Below are 24,278 nucleotides of genomic sequence, written 5' to 3'. Positions count from 1 at the left end.
CTAGGTGTCTGTCTTTCAAATAAATAAAAATAAACAAAAAAACCTTTTTAAATTCTGACTCCAGAGTTAAGGGTAATCTCATTGAGCAATAAGACAAAGACTTCTGTCGTTGAAAGTGACAGCACCACCTTGCACTTATTAAAAAATGTTAGATTAAAACTTTTTAAAAACTGGTCTTAATACTGAAATGTTGAAAAGACAGGAAGCATCTATCAGAGATTTTTTTGTGGAAAATATGAATGCAAAAATGAGTTTATGAGATAAAAAATGAAAGTAAAGACAAAGGCTATGTTCTAGTTCCCGGGAGAATTTTATCCCTCACTTCCAGAATCTGTGACCAGTTTATTATTGTCACTGGGTAGTACTGGAAAGTGTTAGGGCACCTGGGTAAAGCAAGCACAGATAACAGTTGGTTTTAAAAAGGCAGGCTAAAAATTACTTTTTTCTAGGAGCATTTACCTGCACTCTTGATGAATCAAGATACCCAAGAAAATAAGATTCCATAGTGAAAGCTGGCAGGAACAACCAAACACCCAACCACAGCCACAGATACTTAAAATTGGCATCACCCTGAAGATGATGTTGGACTTGTACACCACACAGAAGAATCAATTCAAAGTGCATTAAAGATTTCTGACAGAAAATTGAAAATCTTAGAAGAAAGGGAAAAGAGTCATGACATTGGACTACGTAATGATTTCTTGGATATGACACCAAAAGCACAAGGGACCACATCAGGCTAAAAGGACTGCACAACAAGGGAAACAGACTGAAAAGACAGCCCATGGAGTGGGAGAAAATATTCACAAAGCATATATCTAATAAGGGGTTACTATGCAAAATACATACGGATTTAATTTAAACTCAATAGTGGCACATCCCATATCAACAAAGTATCTGGGTTTGAGTTCCAGCTCTGCTCACTGAACTTCCTGCAAACTCTGCACATCAGAAGGTAATGACTCAAGTAGTTGGGTCCCTGTCACCCATACTGGAGATCCACTGAGTTCCTAGCTTTTACATGGCCCAGCTCCAACTCTTGGGGATATTTGACAAGTGAAAAACCCAACTGTTGGAGAGCATTTGGGGAGTGAAATAGCCATGAGGAGTCTTTCTCCCCGCTCCTCGCTTTCTCTCTGAACTTCTCAAATTAAAAAAAAAAGCATGTATGCTTGCTTTGATTAAAAAATAAACAAACTTGAAAGCAACTTCAGAGAACTGGAAATTGTGAAAAGTGCCATAAAAGATTTAGGAAAGATCTAAACAACAAAACAATTCTGAAAACAAAAATATAGTACAAAATCTAAAAATAAAAGGTAACATTGGAAAAAGACGAGATGAAAAGAATTAGGGAAAGGAAGATAGAGTAGAAGAAATGATGCAGCACTTCTTAAGTGATCTGCTCTTCCCTCTTAATGGCTAGCATTCCCTGTTTCCTTTGAAAATGATGTGGCAGGCTCTGCATGCAACATGTGTTCCATGCAGGATCTACTTGTACATCTTCTCCTAGCCACCAGATCAACAAGCACGATTAAGTCACAAGACATCTCGGCAATCTATTATGGAAGAAACGTGGGTTTGCTAAGGGAAGAAGATGGTATACTGAGGGAATGGCAGACCTAGACAATAGGTACAAGAGAAGTAGGGGAGTAAATATAGGGGTGGCTCTTGGGGTACTGCACCAAGAGACAGCTGAACATCAGGCTGGATAAAGGACAGCTTATTAATACAGGAATCTTATCCTCTGATGTATGACTTAACACCTTAAAAAAGAATATTATACCACCAAAAAGACATACCACCAGCAAAGTTCTTGAAACCTTGGAAAAAGTAATGATCCACACTAAATGATGTTGGCTTTCCACAAATGCCATGGCAAATGGTTAGGAGAGGGATCAAAACCCTCAGAGAAGAGAACAAATATACTGTGAGAATGAATATACTGTACAGGCCAGAAAACCCAACAATGGTCTATGTTCTGCAGCAGGGCCCAGAAGACATTCCTTTTGTCAAAATATAGGAATAGTTCAGCAAAAAAAAACCAAAAACCAAAAAACAAAAAACAAAAAACACCAAAATCATTGAGGTCAGTTACAGCTGTCCTCAGTGGACCAAGGCAGATTGTGGGAGATGCTATTGCAGATCTGGGCTGATTGATAAATTAGAAATGACAGAATTTTCAACAATAGGGCCGCATGGTAGCAGTTAAGCTCCAAAGTGAGGTGGCCAAAGTTATCTTAATGAGTGTTAGCCAGAGAACATGACCTACAGAGAGCTATGGACATGGTTATGGACATGAAATTTTAGGGTAGTTTCCAAAAGAAAGAATGCCAAGATAAATTTGCATTTCAGATGAGCAAGAATTATTTTTGGTATAATTACAACCAAAATATTAAATTAGATATGGTATGCTTCTATTAAAATTATCAATTTTTAAACTGAAATTTAAATTTACCTGAGCATCTTATACATTTATTTGCTAAATCTGGCAACCCTAACTTAAGGGAAAATTAGATAGGCTGCTGATAGGGTATTGCCAAAGTTGCATAAGACAAGCAATTAAGTGTGAATTTTTGAAAGACTGCTGCAAAGTTCTTTTAAGAAAAAAATCATAGCTATCATTGCAGACTGCAAAAGTATTAAGAAGGAAGTATAAAGCCCAGAATTGGCTCCTGAGGATTTAGAAGCAGTGTGATTCACACTCACAGGCTCTCTCTACCAGTGTACTTAGTGACAAGAACAGTGTCAGGATCAAGCAGGCACAGTGTGGGAAAGGGCTCAGCAGAAGGTCCAGGCTTTGCCACAGACATCCCTGCCATTCAGGTCATTTGATGCAGCACGCTCTATCGTACCAGAGATCATATAAGGACATTTCAAAGTGCTTGTGGGAAATGAAATCAAAGATAAATTTATTCTTTCAGCAAAAACATTTAAATCTATGCAGAAATTTTTGCCTATGCCAATGTCTTGCAGTACTTCCCCTAGGTTTTTCTCTAGTAATTTGATAGTTTACAGTTTTGGGTTTAAATTACTGATCCACTGTGAGTTGATTTTATATATGGTATAAGGTGGGGTCTTGACTTCTGCTTGCAGAAATCCAGTTTTCCAGACACCATTTGTTGAAGAGACTATCCTTTCTCCAAGGGAGTGATTTTAGCTTGTTTCACAAATGATGAAATAAAATGGCCAGAGGATGTATGAAAAACACTCAGGAATCACCAAGCATCAGGAAAATAAAAATAAAAACCACAATGACATTTCACCTCACCCCAATTAGAATGGCTATCATCCAAAAATAAAAGAAAACACACACACAAATACTGGTGAGGAAAAAGGTAGCCTAATATACAGTTGGTATGAATATAGACTAGTAAACCATCATAGAAGACCATATGGAAATGGAAATTCCTCAGAAGTCTGAAAATAGATGTACCATATGACCCACTCCTGGGAATTTACCCAAAGGAAATTAAATAGGCATGTAAAAGAGTTATGTGTATTCTCATGTTTTTAGCAACTCAACTTACAATAGCTAAGATATGGAATCAACCCAAATGTCCATCAGTTGATGACTGGATAAAGAAATAATGGTATATATACATGATGGAATACCACTCAGCTGTAATAAAGAAAGAAATCCTGTCTTCCACCAAAAAAAAAAAAAAAAAAAATAGAGGCAATTGGAGACCATTATGCTGGGTAAAATAAGCCAGTCCCAAAAGACAAATATCATGTTTTCTCTGATTTGTGGTAACTAATATACAGAGTGCAAAAATATAATATATGTAAATGAAACTGACATTTTAAGATTTGATTATTTGTTTACGGTCCTTGTCTATACTCCTAAGAAACAGGGATGTTTCTATTTACCACTTGCTAAATTCTTTATTTACTGAGAGGTTAAGCTTGTGATTATGAAGTAAATTGAAAGTATCTCATTGTAAAAATTAAAAGAAAAATAAGAAAGGAGAGGGGTGAGTAGGAATGAAGGAGGTGTCATTTTGTTTTTAAAAGTGTATATATGAAATATATGACATTTGTTCTCTTTATAAAAGAAAAAAATAAGAAAAAAAGAAAACCAAAAGAAACCTTAGGTCGAAGAAATGTAAGAACCTGAGTTTGAAATGCCTTTTTTTTTTTTTTTTTTTTTTTTTTAACAGGCAGAGTGGACAGTGAGAGAGAGAGACAGAGAGAGAAAGGCCTTCCTTTTGCCGCTGGTTCACCCTCCAATGGCCGCTGCGGCCGGCGCACCGCGCTGATCCCATGGCAGGAGCCAGGTGCTTCTCCTGGTCTCCCATGGGGTGCAGGGCCCAAGCACTTGGGCCATCCTCCACTGCACTCCCTGGCCACAGCAGAGAGCTGGCCTGGAAGAGGGGCGACCGGGACAGAATCCAGCGCCCCGACCGGGACTAGAACCCAGTGTGCCAGCACCACTAGGTGGAGGATTAGCCTATTGAGCCACGGCGCCGGCCTATTTATGGTCTTAAACCTACTACCCTCTGTCCTTTGCCTGGATCCAATTGGTAGTCAAGCTTTGTATAGTTACCTCAGTGATTTGTCAACTGGACAAGTTATTTCTTTTCTAGGCAACACACAGTCATCAACTTAGTTCTGAAATTGAACCCCCATTATATAAAAGCAGGACCTAGACTCTTGTCTGTCTCCCTTAGCCTAAGATGTCCTTGCCTTCCCTTTATCAAAAGAAATAAACTGACCTAAGGGAGTGATCCAGTTAGTCTTACAAAGTTCTAATTACTGAATTCAAGGAGTCATTTACTTCTCCTTCAGATTAGAACCTTGATGGCCAGTGTTGTCCTGGGGTGATTTGGTTTTTGTGAATTGCAGGTCTGGGCAGAATGTAACTGCTGCTTTGATGTAAACCCCAGGCCACTTGTGCCCATGTGGCCACCATAAATTCCTTAAAGAGTACAGCAACACTGACCAATAAATGGAAGGTCACAAGTTCCACTGACCAACCAGGAAGTTAGATACAAGTTGATCATACACCTCTCAGTCCCAATTTCAATCTATGAAAATCTTCACTCCCAACTCCTCAGGGAGCCTGGAAATTAAGCAATAACTGACTGGTTCCTTGATCTTCACTATGCAATAGATATCTACTTTATTCCACCATCTCAAGGTCAGTGATTGGCTTTCTCCACGTTGGGTTAGCAGACACAGCTTGCATGTTCTACACCAAAGCCTACAACCAGTCTGAGGTGGTGTTTGGAAACAGTTCCAGTACTCATATTTTTCTCATTTATTACAGATGCTCTTTCACTTATTCTATCTATTCTATCTGCCATCTGTTCTCATTTTAGTTCTTTTTAAGTTTGGCAGGTTAAAAATTTTGTAACAAGAACTTATACTTTCCTCCTTGTAATTTTTTTTGTTATCTCTACCCCCAGCACCAAAGCATCCTTGCAGCTTGATGTACAACATGTATTTCCTCTGGAGGGGATTTGCCCAGCACACCCCAGAAGTCAGTCCTTGGTATCTGATTTCCAAAAGCCAAGGCTTCCATGGCAGGGGTGTGACTAGGAAGGGGTCACAGGTACTAACAAGAATCCAGGACACATTCTATTCTAGAAGTAAAAACAAACAAACACCAATTGAATTTGTTCTTTTGTTCTTTGGCCCTTAAAATAACAGGCCATCTCAACTTTTACAAAAACCTGAATGAGATGCCACTGCTTACGTGTTTATAATTTCAGCCTTCCCTGAAAAATTTTAGTAGAGGGAGATTCCAAGATAGCAGATTAGGGAACAACATACTGTGCTAGGCTAGGGATAAATACTAGAGAAAAGGGTATGGTAAGTGCACTCTAAAGAGGAGAATTGGAGAGACTACCACACTGGAATTCCTACAAGAGGAAGAGAATGGAGGGTGTGACATGCAGCATGAACATGAACACAGTGGACAGCTGCAGCAGCCAAGGGCCGAGCAGGTACCAGCGTGGAGATGGAGGTGAGGTGGGTCTGCAGCAGCCCATGGTGAAATAGCCAGAGCACGGCATGAGTCCAGACTGGAGCCCTGGGGGCTAGTGGTTGCTAGCAGTTGCCCATCGACCCAGTGGAAGTTGAGGGGACATCATTATTTTACCCCAATTTCCACACAGTGCCCACTGCCTGGCTGAGAGAGTGGGAGACATTTTGGGCTTGGGTGGGTGCTGCAAAAGATTTTGTGTATGTACACAGCAACTAGCTGAAATAGGATGACATCTTCTCAGCAGTACTGATGGCGTGGCAGGCAGAGAGAGCAGCATTTGGCCAGAGGCTCTTGTGTACACATGTGATCCAGAGTGGAGGGAACAATCTGCAGTCCCCATTGACTTTGAACCTGGCTGGGAGAAGGCTAGGAACATTCCTCAACATTCCACAACACAATCAAGGCAATTTATGACAAACCTATGCCCAGCATCCTATTGAATAGGGAAAAGCTGGAAGCATCCCCCTAAGATCCGCATCCAGAAAGGACGCTCACTCTCCCCACTGCTTTTTTTTTAAAGATTTATTTATTTTATTTGAAAGGCAGAGTTACAGAGAGGTAGAGGCAGAGGCAGAGAGGCAGAGAGGGAGAGAGAGAGAGAGAGAGAGAGAGAGAGAAAGAGAGAGAGAGAGAGAAGAGGAGGGGTGAGGAGGGAGGGAGGGAGGGAGAGAGAGAGTCTTTCATTTGCTGGTTCACTTCCCAGGAGCTAGGAGCTTCTTCTGGGTCTCCCATGCAGGGAGACCCAGGATGCAGGGGCCCAAGCACTTGGGCCGTCTTTCACTGCTTTCCTAGGCCACAGCAGGGAGCTAGATTAGAAGTGGAGCAGGAAAAAAAAAAAAAAAAGCTCTCTGCACATTAATGTTTATTGCAGCTCAATTCACAATAGTTAAGACCTGGAACCAACCCAAATGCCCATCAACAGTAGACTGGATAAAGGAATTATGGGACATGTACTCTATAGAATACTATACAGCAGTCAAAAACAATGAAATCTGGTCATTTGCAACAAAATGGAGGAATCTGGAAAACATGCTGAGTGAATTAAGCCAGTCCCAAAGGGACAACTATCATATGCTCTCCCTGATCAGCGACAACTAACTGAGCACCAAAGGGGAAACCTGTTGAAGTGAAATGGACACTATGAGAAACAGTGACTTGATCAGCCCTTGTCCTGACTGTTGATATATAATGTAATACTTTATCCCTTTTAGTATTTTTTTTTGTTCTAGTACTATTGGTTTAACTCTGTAATTAACACACAATTATTCTTAGGTGTTGAAATTTTAACTGAAAAGTGATCCTTGTTAAATATAAGAGTGGGAATAAGAGAGGGAGGAGATGTATAATTTAGGACATGCTCAATCGGGCTTGCCCCAAATGGTGGAGTTAGAAACTTGCCAGGGAATTCCAAATACAATCCCATCAAGGTGGCATGTACCAATACCATCTCACTAGTCCAAGTGATCAATTTCAGTTCACAATTGATCACAGTGATACGTGTTAGAGTCAAACGGATCACACAAACGAGACTAGTGTCTGCTAATACTAACTGATAGAATCAAAAAGGAAGAGAACGATCCAACATGGGAAGTGGGATACACAGCAGACTTATAGAATGGCAGATGTCCTAAATAGCACTCTGGCCTCAGAATCAGCCCTTAAGGCATTCAGATATGGCTGAAGAGCCCATGAGAGTATTTTAGGCATGGAAAGCCAAGACACTCTGGGGGAAAAAAAAAACCACCTAAAGGAAAGATCTCTGCGAGTGAGATCCCAGTGGAAAGAACAGGGCCATCAAAGAAGGAGGTACCTTTCTCTGAAGGGAGGAGAGAACTTTCACTTTGACTATGACCTTGTCTAAATAAGATCTAAGTCAGCGAACTCAAGAGGCTTCCATAGCCTTGGAAACTCATGACTAGAGCCAAGGGAGATTACTGACGCCATAAACAAGAGTGTCAAATTGTTAAGTCAACAACAGGAGTCACTGTGTACTTAATCCTCATATGGGTTCTGTCCTTTTTGTGTTGTCCAATGTGAAGTAATGCTATAGCTAGTACTGAAACAGTATTTTACACTTTGTGTTTCTGTGGGGGGAGAAGCCATTGTAATCCATAAACTGTACTTTGGAAATTTATATTTACTAAATAAAAGTTTAAAAAAAAAGAAGTGGAGCAGCTGAGACTTGAACTGGAGGTCATATGGTTTGCTGGTGCTGCAGGCAGTGACTTTACCTGCTATGCCACAGAACCAGCGCCCTCCCATTGCTATTTAATACAGTCCTGGAAGTTTTAGCCAGGGCTATTAGGCAAGAAAATGAAATAAAAGGTATGAAAATTAGAAAGGAGGATATCAAACTATCCCTATTTGCAGATGACATGATTCTATGTATAGGGGATCCAAAAGACTCCACTGAAAGACTATTGTAATGCATGAAAGAGTTTGGTAAAGTGGCAGGATATAAAATCATCACGGAAAAATCAATAGCCTTTGTATATATAGAGAATGCCATGGCTGACAAAGAACTTTTTTTTAAATTTTTTTGACAGGCAGAGTGGACAGTGAGAGAGGGAGACAAAGAGAAAGGTCTTCCTTTTCGTTGGTTCACCCCACCATGGCTGCTGCAGCCGGCGCACCGCGCTGATCCAATGCTGGGAGCCAAGTGCTTCCCCTGGTATCCCGTGAGGGTGTAGGGCCCATGGACTTGGGTCATCCTCCACTGACAAAGAACTTTTAAGATCAGTCCCATTCACAATAGTTCCAAAAAGACTTAAATACCTTGGAATAGATTTAACCAACAATGTAAAAGATCTCTATGATGAAAATGACAAAACAAAAAAAAAATAGAAGACTTTTTTATTTTTCTTTTTTAAAGATTTGTTTATTTGAGAGGCAGTGTTACAGACAGAGAGATGCAGAGTCAGAGAGAGAAGTCTATCTGCTGGTTCACTCCCCAGATGGCCATGATGGCCACAGCTGCACCAATCTGAAGCCAAGAGCCAGGACCTTTTCCAGGTCTCCTTTATGGGTGCAGGGGCCCAAGGACTTGGGTCATCTTCTACTGCTTTCCCAGGCCATTGCAGAGAGTTGGAGTAGAAGCAGAGAAGTCAGGACTCAAACCAGCACCCATATGGGATGCCGGCACTGCAGGCAGCAGCTTTACCCACTATGCCACAGCACTCGATTCAAGAAGACATTTAAAAATGAAAAAAATCTTCCATGTTCATGTTTTGGAAGAATCAACATTATCAAAATGTCCACACTACCAAAAGCAATTTACAGATTCAATGTGATCCCTCCCCAAATACCAATGACATTCTTCACAGATCTAGAAAAATTAGTCTAAAATCCACATATAAACACAAGACACCCTGAATAGCTAAAGCAATCTTATACAACAAAAACAAAGCGAGAGGCATCATCACAATACCTGATTTCAAGACATACTACCTGACAGTTATAATTAAAACAGCCTGATACTGGCACAAAAACAGACTTGTAGACCAATGGAAAGGAATAGAAACTCTAGAAATCAACCCATTCATATACAAGAAACTATGTTTGATGAAGGAGCTAAAATCAATCCTGGGTCAAGGATAGTCTCTTCAACAAATGGTGCTAGGAAAACTGGATCTCCACATGCAGAAGTATGAAACTAGACCCATACTTACACCTTACACAATAATCCACTCAAAATGGATCAAAGACCTAAATCTAAAACCCGATACCCTCTAATTACTAGAGAACATTGAAGAAACTCTGCAAGACAGTGGCACAGGCAAAGACTTCTTAGAAAAGATCCCAGAACTAGGCCGGCGCCGCAGTTCACTAGGCTAATCCTCCGCCTTGCGGCCCTGGCACACCGGGTTCTAGTCCCGGTCGGAGCACCGGATTCTGTCCTGGTTGCCCCTCTTCCAGGCCAGCTCTCTGCTGTGGCCAGGGAGTGCAGAGGAGGATGGCCCAAGTCCTTGGGCCCTGCACCCCATGGGAGACCAGGATAAGTACCTGGCTCCTGCCATCGGATCAGCGCGGTGCGCCGGCCGCAGCGGCCATTGGAGGGTGAACCAACGGCAAAGGAAGACCTTTCTCTCTGTCTCTCTCTTTCTCTCACTGTCCACTCTGCCTGTCAAAAAAAAAAAAAAAATCCCAGAACCACAGGCAGTCAAAGCCAAAATTGACAAATGGGGTTATATCAGGCTGAGAAGTTTCTACACTGCAAAAGAAACATTCAGCAAAGTGAAGAGGCAATGGACAGAATAGCAGAAAATACTTGTGAACTACACAGCTGATAAAGGGTTGACATCCAGAATCTATAAAGAGCTCAAGAAATTCAACAACAGAATAAACAATCCAGTTAAGAAATGGGCAAAGGACTTGAACAGACATTTTTTCAAGAGGGGAAATTCAAATGGCCATCAGACACTTGAAAAAATGCTCAAGATCACAAGCCATAAGGAAAATGCAAATTGAAACCACAATGAGGTCACACCAATTAGAACTGCTCTCACACATAAATCAATTAACAACAAATGCTGGTGAAGATGTGGGGAAAAGGGTACCCTAATCCACTGCTGGTGGGAATGTAAACTGGTGCAACCACTGTGGAAGACAGTATGGATACACCCCAGAAATCTGAATATAGACCTACCATATGATCCAGCAATCCCACTCCTGGGAAGTTACCCAAACCAAAAGAAATCAGTGTAGGAAAGTTATCTGTACCCTCCATGTTTACTAAAGTACAATTCACAATAGCTGAAATATGGAATCAATGCAGATTTCCATCAACTGTTTACTGGATAAAGAACGTACATTATGAATACACTACAGAGTACTACTCAGCTGTTAAGAAAAAAAAAAGGAATGCTGTTTTTTGCAACAAGATGGATGCAACAAGAAACCATTATTCTTAGTGAAATAAGCCAGTCCCCAAAAGACAGACATCATATGTTTTTCCTGATCTCAGGTAACTGATAGAGTACCTGAAATGTAATGTATTGGAGTGAAATAGACATTTTGAGATTCAATGATTTCTTACAGCCCTTATCTTATTGAGGTACAGTATTTGTTTTTTTTTTTCTTCATACTATTTGTTGAAGTCTTTTATTAGTGTAGGGTTAACTATACAATCATTAAGTATACTGAAAATAGATCTTTGTAAAAATTAAGATTGGGAATGTGAGAGTGAGTAGAAAGTAGTTTTGTAGTGTGGCCAGGAGGGAGGTAAGAGGGGAAGTATCACTATGTTCCTAAATCCATATATATGCAATACATGAAACTTGTATAGCTTAAATAAAATTTCAAAAAATTTAGCAAACCAGGGAACAACTGGAGTACTGTTTATGCCTGACAACTGGCTGCAGTAGAACGGAGTACATGATCTCTGGAGATCTACTTATTGTGTCCTCAACAAGTCTACTGAGGGTGTGCTGGTGCTTTGCTTGTAGTAAAGAAAAAATAGGGGCTGGTTTTGGGGCATAGCAGGTACAGCCACTGCCTGTGATGCCAACATCCCCTATGGGTATCATTTTGAGCCTTAGCTGCTCTACTTCTAATCCAGCTACTGATAATGGCCTGGGAAAAACAGCAGAACGATAGTCCAAGTTCTTGGGTCCCCACTACCCATGTAGGAGACCTATATGAAGTTCCAGGCGCCTGGCTGCAGCCTGGCCCAGCACTGGCTGTTGTGGCTATCTGGGGAGTGAACCAGCAGATGGAAGATCTCGCTCCCTCTCTGTTTCTCCCTCTCTCTGCAACTCTGACTTTCAACATCAATAAATGAATCATTAAAAAATTCAAAAAAGAAAAATAAAAACATTTCTTGCTCTCATGCCTACTCTCAAAATGAGAAAGCTGGGGCCAACACTGGTATAGTGGGTGACACCACCTCCAGCAACACCAGCATCCCATATGGGTGCCCGTTTGCGTCCTGAGTGCTCTACTTCTGATCCAGCTCCCTGCTAATGCTCCTGAGAAAAGCAGCAGAGCCCAAGTCCTTGGGCCCCTGTACCCTTTTGGGAGACAGGTGAAGCTCCTGGCTTTGGTCTTGCCCCGCCTCTGCTGTTGTGGCCATTTTGGGAGTAAACCAGCAGATGGAAGAGCTCTTTCTCTCTCTCTTTCCCTCATTCTCTCTGTCCCCGCCTTCTCTCCCTCTCACTATCTAACTCTGCCTTTCAAATAAAATATTTGAATAAAATATTGCAAATAAATATTTTTTAAATGGGAAAGCGGAAGAAAATCTGAGAAATAGACTTAGGTCACCAGAACACTTATTTATGCTCCCTGTCCAGTCCAGGGAGAGTTTGTGGGATGCCTTCAACACATTCCTAGTTTAAGTACAGGTCTGACAAAGATACTCGATGTGAGCACAAGGCTCTACCTTTCCCAGATGAAATAGGGTCCCCTGGGTTGATAGGAAGAGAGGAAATTAGATAGGCACTGGGAATAAAGGAAGAAAGGTTTAAGCAGGGGTGAAGAATATCTGGCCTGAGGGCCATATAAGGTCAGATAAATCATTTGGTATGGCCCTGTCAAGCAACCACAGTCAGGAGTTCAAATTCAATTAATCTATACCAGGCAAATTTTTAAGTTCATAATTCTGTATGACCTGCCATTGGTATTATAAATAAATATCAAAGTGGTTCTTGGCAGTAAAAAGGCTTCCTACCCTGCTCTAAAGGATGACACATTCTGAAGAAAGGACCTGAGCCCACCTCCCATTTGTCCCATGGGACAAATTTGTGTAATTAGGTTATAGATGTTATTAATGTGGTTAGGTCATGCACAGAGTGTTTTGTGCTGCTAAATGTTGGTTACATAAAAAATTTTTTTTTTGACAGGCAGAGTAGACAGTGAGAGAGAGAGACAGAGAGAAAGGTCTTCCTTTTGCCGTTGGTTCACCCTCCAATGGCCGCCGCGGCCGGCGCGCTGCAGCCGGCGCACCGCGCTGATCCGATGGCAGGAGCCAGGAGCCAGGTGCTTTTCCTGGTCTCCCATGGGGTGCAGGGCCCAAGCACCTGGGCCATCCTCCACTGCACTCCCTGGCCACAGCAGAGGGCTGGCCTGGAAGAGGGGCAACCGGGACAGAATCCGGCGCCCCAACCGGGACTAGAACCCGGTGTGCTGGCGCCGCTAGGCGGAGGATTAGCCTAGTGAGCCGCGGCGCCGGCCTACATAAAAAAATTTTGAGTTCAGGCGTGAAGCTGGACATATCTAGAGGAAAAGAAATTGGTATTAAGACAGGGGAAGCTGGGCTTCTCAGTTTCCCACAGTGCCACATAATGTTCTTCCAATCTGCTTTCTCAGTTTCAACCCAACATGCTCTATATAGACAGTCTTCCCCACTCAGCTCCTATCCCTGCATTCCCCTGCACACCTTCCTGTATCTTACCCAGGCATCCTCTAACTTCCTTATTAAAACTGATCAGGTTGGGCCAGCGCTGTGGCTCACTTGGTTAATCCTCTGCCTGAGGCGCCGGCATCCCATATGGGCGCCAGGTTCTAGTCCCGGTTGCTCCTCTTCCAGTCCAGCTCTCTGCTGTGGCCCGGGAAGGCAGTGGAGGATGGCCCAGGTGCTTGGGTACCTGCACCCACGTGGGAGACCAGGAAGAAGCTCCTGGTTTCTGGCTTCGGATTGGCGTAGCTCTGGCTGTGGCGGCCATTTAGGGGGTAAACCAATGGAAGGAAGACCTTTCTCTCTGTCTCTCTCTCGCTGTCTAACTCTATCTGTCAAAAAACAAACAAACAAACAAACAAAAAAAAAAAACAACAAAAACTGAACAGGCTCCCAGGACAAACACTGACAGATTTAACTCTGCACACAGAATGTGACTAAATCCCAGTTAATGGCATTCACCATCTATTGCTTATGGAATTAATGGATTTGAAAAGACTGTCAGTCACATGTGGAGAACATCAAATTTTGGCATCTGAGTGCTACTCTAGGACTAAGACTGATTCTGAAATTATAGCTAATCCAGAGATTTTATTTTGGGGTGATCAAACTGGGCAGAGAGAGTGTAAGTTTCTGTCTCATCTTACTGGGGTGGTGACTCAAGTGTTGATCAGTTGTATGACTCAGAGCAGAAAAATGTGAGTTTGTTCTTTCTGAGATACTCTGTTCTCCCCACTCCTCATCTCCCTCCATAACCCCAGCTCTACAACTTTCTTTACCTCAGATCTTCCAAAAAATTGTTATATGTTCTTAACATCGGAGTTTTTGATCTTGTGGAACACACTGGTTAATCAAATAGATCACACGTCAATTGGTAATATTTCTGATTACAAATGTGGTTGGCATATGTGTGATCTCCATTCTTAGGCCAAATTCTCTATGCAGTGTGCCTCCTCTTCTGAAGTCAATTACAACTTTTTGTGGGAATGGCATGTGATCACTATGAATATTTCCAGTCCAAGGATTTAATATTACTAGGCACACAGTACGCACTTAATATTTTTTGGTAGAGACAGCACCTTGAACCCTACAGAATTTTATGTGTGTATGTGTGTGTGTGTGTGTCAATGGCAATAGAGTATGAAATTCAGAGCATAGAGTCTAGACTCAAACCATGTGGATTTGAATCTCAGATCTGTCCTTTAGCAATATAATCTTGGGGCAACTTAACTCTCTCTGTTTATCAGTTTCCTTATCTATCAACTGGCTATGTAGTTTATGTTAGGATGATTATATTAAGAATGAATGTCATACTAAGAGTCAAAGGGAGCACATAAACAAGTCTAGTATCTGCTAACACTAACCGATAGAATAAATAAAGGGGAGAGTGATCCAACATGGGAAGTGAGATACTCAGCAGACTCATAGAATGACGGATGTCCTAAATAGCACTCTGGCCTCAGAATCAGCCCTAAAGGCACTCGGATCTGGCTGAAAAGCCCATGAGAGTATTTCAGGCATGGAAAGCCAAGACACTCTGGCAAAAAGATCTCTGTGAGTGAGATCCCAGTGGAAAGAACAGGTCTTCAAAGAGGGAGGTGCCTTTCTCTGAAGGGAGGAGAGAACCTCCACTTTGACTATGACCGTGTCTAAACAAGATAAGAGTTGGAGAACTCAAGGGGCTTCCATAGCCTTGGAAACTCATGACTGGTGCATAGGGAGATTACTGATGCCATAAACAGGAGTGTCAATTTGTAAAGTCAACAACAGGAGTCACTGTGCACTTACTCCTCATGTAGGATCTCTGTCCTTAATGTGCTGTACACTGAGGCTTAATGCTATAACGAGTACTCAAACAGTATATTTCACTTTGTGTTTCTATGGGGGTGCAAACGATTGAAATCTTTACTTAATGTACACTAAACTGATCTTCTGTAAAAAAAAAAAAAGAAATTATTAATTCCCAACTTGACTCTCACTGGGATTAAACATGACAATAGGTCTGATCTGATTTCATCATCATTTAAAAAAAATCATCTATTATTTTTCACTTTATGTTTCTGTGTGGGAACAAACTGTTGAAATCCTTACTTAAGGTATACTAAGCTGATCTTCTGTATATTAAGATAATCGAAAATGAATCTTGATGTGAATGGAAGGGGAGAGGGAGTGGGAAAGGGGAGGGTTGTGGGTGGGAGGGACGGTATGGGGGGGAAAGCCATTGTAACCCATGAGTCGTACTTTGGAAATTTATATTCATTAAATAAAAGATAAAAAAAAAATATTACATTACACAATGAAAAAAATAATAATAAAAAAAAATAAAAGAAGAGAAAGAAAAAAAAAAGAATGAATGTCATATAAAACATTTAAGGGGCTGGCGTTGTGACCCAGCAAGTTCAGCCACTACCTGAGATGCCAGCATCACACATGGGCACTAGTTCATGTCCCAGCTGCTCCACTTCCAATCCAACTCCCTGCTAATGGCCTGGGAAAGCAGTGGAAGATGGCTCAAGTGCTTGGGTACCTGGAAATCATGTGGGCGACACAGATGAAGCTCCTGGCTCCTGGCTTTGCCTGGCCCAGCTCTGGCCATTGCGACCATTTGGAAAGTGAACCAGCAGATGGATGATCTCCCTTTCTGTTTCTCCTCTTTCTGTAACTCTGACTTTTGTATAGATAAATAATCCTTAAAAAAAGACCACATACTCTTAAAAGAGTTTCTGGCTCATGTTAAGGACTCATAAATTTTAACTATTATATCATATCCATTTACATTTCGATACTCTGATATACACACACACTTACTGTGGGGAGCAAACCGGACTAGACTGTTACTGGAATTAAGACTTATTCTATGCATCTGCTCTCCCACAATATGGCGCTGGGAGAGAAGTAAACAGCTTCCGCACAGCTGCCTCCAGTTCAACCAATTAACTGTAGGACTTGCTCCTGATTGGAGAGCAGCGTACTCGGCGTGTGGGCAGCCGAGTTGGGATTGGCAGAGAAGGACTATAAAGGAGGAGAGAGACGGCATGCACCAGGAACATCTATGGGGAACATCTAAGGGAACCCGTGCAGCCCCCAGAGAGCCGGCCGGCGGTGTGCCGCTCCCCTGCGGAAGTGGGGAATGCGGCCAGGGGGAACTGCCCTTCCACGGAGGTGGAAGGGATAGTAGCCAACCCGGGAAGAACCAGCAGCAAACCCGGGGAGGGCCGAGCAGACGAAAGAACAGCGCAGGGTCCTGTGTCGTTCCTCCACGAAGAGGGGGAGCGACATAATGGTGCCGTGACTCGGATAGGAAACCTAGGACGGATAGAAAACTTAGGAGGGAAGAAACGTGACTCGGATAGGAAACCCAGCTCGGATAGGAAACCTGACTCGGATATGAAACTTAGGAGGGAAGAAACGGGAAGAACTGGGAAAATATCGGAGAGAGAGACTAGCAAACAGCCTAGGGAAAAGCCGGACGAAAAAGGAGCCGGAAGAAGCTATTGAAAGCCTAGGCATAGACTCGGATACGGACTACGGGGGGAAGCTGGGAGGAATCTCTAAGGTTGAAAGCGAAAGTGAAAGCTAGAACAAACAGACTCAGATGCGGACTGTGGGGAGAGGCCAGGAGAAATGAGGGAGGAGTATTGTTGGAGGAAAGCTTGGGAAATATACCGGGTAGAGAAAAATGTTAGGGAAATTGAAGCCGCGGGGGGCAGGCCGAGGCGGAAACGAAAGCCACTTTGGGGTTCTCAAGTTAGCCCGGGAATAGGGGGCGAAAAGTTGAAACCAGAAGCTGAGACGTAAGCCAGATTGGGATCCGTCTGATTAGCCCGGGGAGCAAAGGACGGGAAGCCAGATCGTGGGGCGGAGACGTACGCTGGGTTGAATTCGCCAGGCTAGCCCGGGGAACTTAGATTGAATCCTAGTGGCGGAGACGCAAGCTACGCTGTGTTACTCGCGGAAGCCGCCGCGTGCAGAGAGAGCACGGGGCGTGAATAGATAGGGAACGCTGGCGTAGGCCGTGGTTCAGACGCGAAAGGGTTAAGCGTGGAGACCGCGGACCGCGCAAAGCCGGGAAGCCGCGCAGAGAGGCGCGCGGGCTGAAGCGGCGCAGAGCCGGGAACCCGCCGGCGGGGCGAGGTGCCGGAAAGCCGCAGGGATAAGAGAAACAGAAGTTTGGAAGTGAAGTAAAAGAAAAATAGGAATGCTGGAAGATAGAAGTAAAATGGGAGAAATAGGAATGCCCGGAGATAGAGAAATAGAGAAATAAAAAGGCCTCCCTACAACACTGCAATGTGAGAGCTTGGATTCGGTCTGCCTAATCAAGTGAGGCGATGAGCACCTGCGGGCAGCTAGCAGCTTATGCGCCGCAGGTCACCGAAGACAGGCACGAATTAACATCAGTAAGGCTTCCCCACAATACAACAATATTAAGCTTGGATTCGGTCTGCCTGATTTAAGGCGGTAAGCGCCAGCAAAGCTCGACCAGAGTATGAGCTGCAGGTCACCGAAGATAGGCACGAACCAACACTAATAAGTCTCCCCCACAATAAGGCAATGAGAAGGCTTGGATTCGGTTTGCCTGATAGGTTTTGTAAGTCCCCTGCAGGCAGAGCAGAGCATGCGCTGCAGGGCACCGAACACAGGCATGCATCAGCGCCTAAAAACCTCCTCACAATGGCGAAGAGAGGACCCGGATTCGGTTTTCCTGATTGATAGGACTTGTAAGAGCCTGTGGCAACTCTAGCAAGTAGAGTAGAGTGTGTGCCGCGGGACACCGAAGACAGGCGCGTATCAACGCCAAAAATAAAAAGAAAGGGGGATCTGTGGGGAGCAAACCGGACTAGACTGTTACTGGAATTAAGACTTATTCTATGCATCTGCTCTCCCACAATATGGCGCTGGGAGAGAAGTAAACAGCTTCCGCACAGCTGCCTCCAGTTCAACCAATTAACTGTAGGACTTGCTCCTGATTGGAGAGCAGCGTACTCGGCGTGTGGGCAGCCGAGTTGGGATTGGCAGAGAAGGACTATAAAGGAGGAGAGAGACGGCATGCACCAGGAACATCTATGGGGAACATCTAAGGGAACCCGTGCAGCCCCCAGAGAGCCGGCCGGCGGTGTGCCGCTCCCCTGCGGAAGTGGGGAATGCGGCCAGGGGGAACTGCCCTTCCACGGAGGTGGAAGGGATAGTAGCCAACCCGGGAAGAACCAGCAGCAAACCCGGGGAGGGCCGAGCAGACGAAAGAACAGCGCAGGGTCCTGTGTCGTTCCTCCACGAAGAGGGGGAGCGACAACTTACCCTCTTACAAACTCATTCATTAGTTTGACAAGAATTAGTTGAATAGCCATTACATACTAGACCTATCCTGGGAATATAAAGCTGAACAAAACATGGTCCCTTTCTTGGTGAATTTTGCAGGCTGGTGAGGAAGAGTATAGGGAATTAATGATTCCAATGCAATGTGATAAGTGCTACACAGAATCTAGCCCAAAGTCCTATGTGACCATGTAGGACAGTCAAGGTGTGGCAGCTAGGAGATGGTTGCTCAGAGAATGTATTCCTTGAACTGAATCTTGAAGGTTTAGTAGAAATTACAAAATGAGCACATGAGGAAAAGGAGTGTTGTAGGTAGAAGGCAGAAAGTTCAAAGAAATGGAAGTTATTCAAGGGATTTAAGTAATGTTTTTATAAATAGGAAAAGGTGGGAGAGTGGTGGTTGATGTATCTGGACTGACAAGTCTTAGCTAAACCATAAAAGCTCTGTGTACAGCCAAGGAGAGTGGCCATCACTCCATAAATAATAGGGGGATATTGAAATGCATTAAGTGTGGCCATGACACAATTATCTTCAGGTCTGAGAATGATTCTGATAAGTCCCAGCCTGGATAAGATAACTAATTGGAAAGAAACAAAACTGGAAGAATAACCCAAGATAAGAATGTACACGTGACAATGTGTATACACAGTAGGGTGTGAATTGGAAGTATTTGAGAAAAAAAGTCAACAAAGTTTTAGCAATCATTTGAAAGCTGTGTGAAAAGGAAGGAGAGATATGAGGAAGCAGGCAGGGTGAAGGCATAATCAGATTTTTGGTTTCTGTCATTGCTAGTGGCAGTGTTATTTGCTAGGAGGTTTGAGAAGGGAGGATGGTCAGTGTAGTTTTGTTGTGTTGAGTTAGAATTGCCTGAAGAAAGCAGAGTGAAAAACTGCCTGTACATACGATGTACCTGAGGAACTTTATTTTTTAAACTAATTAATTTTATTTTGAAAGATGGGGGCGGTAGAGAGTGAGCGAGCGTGAGCACTAGGTTGCTAGGTTGATCTCCCATCTGGTTCACTCTAGAAATGCCTGAAATAACTGGTGGTGCTAGACCGGACCAAAGCCAGGAGTCAAAACTCAGTCTAGGTCTTCCATGTAGGTGGTAGGGCCCAACTCCTTGAGCCATTACTTACTAACTCCCAGGGTACACATGACCAAGAAGCTACAATTGAGAACCAGGAGTTGAATCTCATCACTCCAATAGGGGATAAGGGCATGCCAAGCAGCCTCTTAACTGTTGAACCAAATGCCTGCTCCCTATATTCCCCTCCCCTGCAAGGAACTTGTTAAAATGCAGATTCTTAGACTATACCCTATAGAACCATATTTACTAGTTTGGAGGGGAGGACCAAGAAACTGTATATTAAATAAGTCCCAGGTGGTTCTATTGTGGCTGCATGAGGGAGATATAACAAACATAACAGGAAATACACATTGAGGAGTACGTGTCCGTAGTAAAAACCAAGATTATGAATAGATCATACAAAGACAATGAGCAAAGAAAGAAGAGGAAGCAGTCAAGGGCACAGACTAGTAATTGTTGGGAAAGTGATTTTCTTTGCTGTGCCCCAAAGGAAGTGGGTAATTATGGTGGAATGTGGGATTGTGATACAATGTATCATCATGTCTCTGGTTTAGTTTTGCTCCTAACTTCCATTTCTCAAGTGGTCACCACAGTTACCTTTTAGAAACATAGATCCAGTGATGCTGTTTCTCCTCTCCTCAATTTTTAAAAAAATGTTCGTTTTTTTAGAGAGAGAGAGAGCTCCCATCTACTGTTTAACTGTCCACAACAGTCAAGACTAGGCTAAGACTGGAATCAAGAGCCAGGAACTCAATCTAGATCTTTCTTGTGGGAGGTAGGAACTCAATTATGCGAGCCAGCATGGTTACCTCCCAGGAACTGCTTTAGCAGGAAGGTGGAGACAGCAACCAGAAATGAGTATTAAACTAAGTTATTTTGATATGGGACACGAGCATCTTAACTAGTGTCTTAACTACTAGGTCAAATACCTGCCACACAGATGATTTCTCCATTCTATAAAACAAAGTTCTAACACCTAAGCATGATATTCAAGGTCAGTGATAATCCAGGCTTGACTTGCATTTTCAGATCCAGCTGTCATCACCTCCACTATTAATTCCACATGCCAACCACCATGTGCTCGGCCTTCCCTGGACATATCATACATCTTTGTTGTGTCTATACTCACCTTTCCTCCCAAGATGTCGCGCCTCAGCTCTGTTTCTCTGCCTGGTTAAATCATACTCAGCTTTACAAAATTCATTCATACATGATTGCTGAAATTTCAGTAGCATTTCACATATGCCACTGTTTATTCTGAGAATCAGTCTTTCCTGTAGAGCTGCACTGAGGAAAGACATTATTCTTATGAGCATCAACAGCTGTAAAATCCAAGTGCCATGTGCCTCAAGTCATTCTAGTCATCAGTATTCAGCTGAATTTCAGTGAAGGGAAAGATTCCATTCGCCCATATATCCAAACTAGTTGTAACCTTGAACTGATTAGTTTAAACTTTGGCTCAATGTTCAGGCACAGTACTCCTTGGAGGCTGCTTCCACTATTACAAAAAGTTAATCAAAAAGATTCAAGCAGAAACAGATTACATTTTGCTCTAGACAACTGCTAAACATATACACACAATGGGAAGAGAGCAAGCTTACCGTTTTAGGCTCTGAATAGGTACCGAGTCCGATGATGGGAATGCTGTTTCCATCACCCAGAGGAATGCGGTGACTTGTAGCACTGAGGTCCATCTTGAAGACAGAGCCTGAGCTTTCAACTTGCTAGGAGTGGCTCTGATCACCAGAGGGAGAGTCTTTCTGAAAAGGTGTCTCAGGCATATTTAGTTAAAAGAGGAGGCTCAGAGGGAGGAGCAGAGGGAGGAAAGAGAGATCGACAGATCTATATCTCAATCTTGTTTTTCCAGATTGTCCAGGAAATCCTGAGGATGATTGTCTTTTGAATGTCATCAGAGCATTTAAATAACATAATCCCTTGAGAAATGTATACTTATTTCTCTAAAAAAGATATTTTTTTTTAAAAAGAGGAAACAAATTTATCTAACGTCTAGCAGTCAAGGTGCTTCGTGGGAAATGAAGGCGTTATGTTAAATTCACTTTAACTAAAAAGGAAGTTTATTGGTTCATAATTCTTGGAAATTCTAGCAATAAGGCTAAATTCAGGGAGACTAGAACAGTTTTCCAGTATTTCCCTGGAGATCCGAAGGCAGCGTGACCAGGAGAAAATTTCTAATTTTTATCTCCAGTAAAGTTTGGGAACCACTACACTAGAGAAACAAATACGGCCAGGACCAGTTTACCACATTGCAGGCTGTCTCTCTGCCTCCCCTATCTGTCAGCAGACTCTCCCATTATCACTGAAAAGTATTTATGCCTGTCCTTGGAGTGACATGGTGGCAGCATCAACCCAAGGAGAAGGAAATTTCACTTATTCTCTAACTTACACAATAATGCAGAAATTCAGTCATGTTGTCCTCAATTGCCTTTCTTGGATCATGGATCTATCACCAAATCAATCACAGTGGTGAAAGGAAATAAAAGACTGGTGGCCTTAAGATAATTAGAAGCAATTTTTAAATTTGGAATGAGGGTCAGCTGGGAAACAGGTAAACGTTAGGGAAACAATGAACAAATATTCATTACAGTGTTCCTCAAAAAGACGGTGCTGTGTGTAAAATGAGAGCTTTGATCCTGATGGCTTCAAAGCTGGTTAAAGATTGTGATCCTGCTGCTTTCTACATAATTAGCCAGCAGACACAGTAATTAAACTAGGCTCGGGCAGTGTAGAGCTCAGGTAGAAGAGAATTCAACATCATTTGTAAATGGATTTAAAAGTGCATATTGTGTAAGCTGTGCATGCTTAAATGTTGGTTAACTTATGCTACTCTGTTTTTTATTATGATTGACTTTTTCCTGTTTATGAATGTTAGCACATGTATGTATTTGTATAACCTATACCATAATGGGGATACCAGAAAGCTCCATGACCCAGAGAACTTCAATCTACCTGATTATAGTCACACTCTCCCTTTACTACCCTGGAAATAACTACCTGTTCATCACTATAGCTGTATCGTTTGACATGAATATATCAATAGAATTATAAGCATGTAATCTTTCGAGAGTGGCTTTTCACTCAGCATGCCTTTGTGACTCATCTATGCAACTGTGTATAAAAATTTTCCTCTTTTATTTCAGAGTAGTGTTCCATAATATATATTTATATCAGAGATTGTTTCTATATTGCCCCATAGAAGGTATTTGGTTTGTTTCAAGTTTGGAGTGACTGTGAATAGAACTTCTGTAAACATTTGTGTAGGATATTTTATATGAACATTAAGTTCCATTGCTCTAGGGTAAATATGTAAGAGTGGGATTATTTGTTCATTTGGTAAGTTTGTGTTTACTTGCTAAGAAACTGCCAAAACTTTATCAGAAGGATTGGCTCATTTTATTTTTTTTACCTTTTATTTAGTAAATATAAATTTCCAAAACAGTTTATGGATTACAATGGCTTTCCCCCCCATAACTTCCCTCCTACTCGCACCCCTCCCATCTCTCGCTCCCTCTCCCATTCCATTCACATCAAGATTCATTTTCAATTATCTTTATATACAGAAGATAGATTTAGTATATATTAAGTAAAGATTTCATCAGTTTGCACCCACACAGAAACACAAAGTGTAAAAACACTGTTTCAGTACTAGTTATAGCATTACTTCACATTGGACAACACATTAAGGACAGATCTCACATGAGGAGTAAGTACACAGTGACTCCTGTTGTTGACTTAACAATTTGGCACTCTTGTTTATGGCGTCAGTAATCTCCCTAGGCTCTAGTCATGAGTTGCCAAGGCTATGGAAGCCTCTTGAGTTCACTGATTTTGATCTTATTCCGACAGGGTCATAGCGAAAGTGAAGTTCTCTCCTCCCTTCAGAGAAAGGTACCTCCTTCTTTGATGGCCCTGTTCTTTCCACTGGGATCTCACTCGCAGAGATCTTTCCTTTAGGTGGTTTTTTTTTTTCCCCAGAGTGTCTTGGCTTTCCATGCCTAAAATACTCTCATGGGCTCTTCAGCCATATCTGAATGCCTTAAGGGCTGATTCTGAGGCCAGAGTGCTATTTAGGACATCTGCCATTCTATAAGTCTGCTGTGTATCCCACTTCCCATGTTGGATCGTTCTCTTCCTTTTTGATTCTATCAGTTAGTATTAGCAGACACTAGTCTCGTTTGTGTGATGCCTTTGACTCTAACACGTATCAGTGTGATTAACTGTGAACTGAAATTGATCACTTGGACTAGTGAAATGGCATTAGCACATGCCGCCTTGATGGGATTGTATTGGAATTCCCTGGCAAGTTTCTAACTCCACCATTTGGGGCAAGCCCGATTGAGCATGTCCTAAATTATACATCTCCTCCCTCTCTTATTCCCACTCTTATATTTAACAGGGATCACTTTTCAGTTAAAATTTCAACACCTAAGAATAATTGTGTGTTGATTACAGAGTTAAACCAATAGTACTAGAACAAAAA

At 42.4% G+C, this 24,278-nt stretch overlaps 1 protein-coding gene across 2 annotated transcripts in view; it reads right to left on the bottom strand.

Moving 5' to 3' along the window:
- Window positions 1-24,278, bottom strand: part of AKR1D1 (aldo-keto reductase family 1 member D1) — a 98,151-nt gene that overhangs the window by 48,555 nt on the left and 25,318 nt on the right. Inside the window, exon 1 of one of the 2 annotated variants that reach the window (XM_051849851.2) lies at window positions 21,382-23,222. The exons of the other annotated variant lie outside the window; for it this stretch is intronic. Coding sequence (XP_051705811.1) covers window positions 21,382-21,474 — 93 coding nt within the window. The 5' untranslated portion in view covers window positions 21,475-23,222. Of the gene's footprint in view, window positions 1-21,381; window positions 23,223-24,278 lie in introns of those variants that run through there. 2 annotated transcript variants of the gene reach the window in all.

Source organism: Oryctolagus cuniculus, chromosome 3 (genome assembly GCF_964237555.1).
Source record: "Oryctolagus cuniculus chromosome 3, mOryCun1.1, whole genome shotgun sequence".
Classification (NCBI taxonomy): Eukaryota; Metazoa; Chordata; class Mammalia; order Lagomorpha; family Leporidae; genus Oryctolagus; species Oryctolagus cuniculus.
The sequence above is the reverse complement of the archived record's forward strand: the minus strand, read 5'-3'. Positions and strand labels throughout refer to the sequence as shown.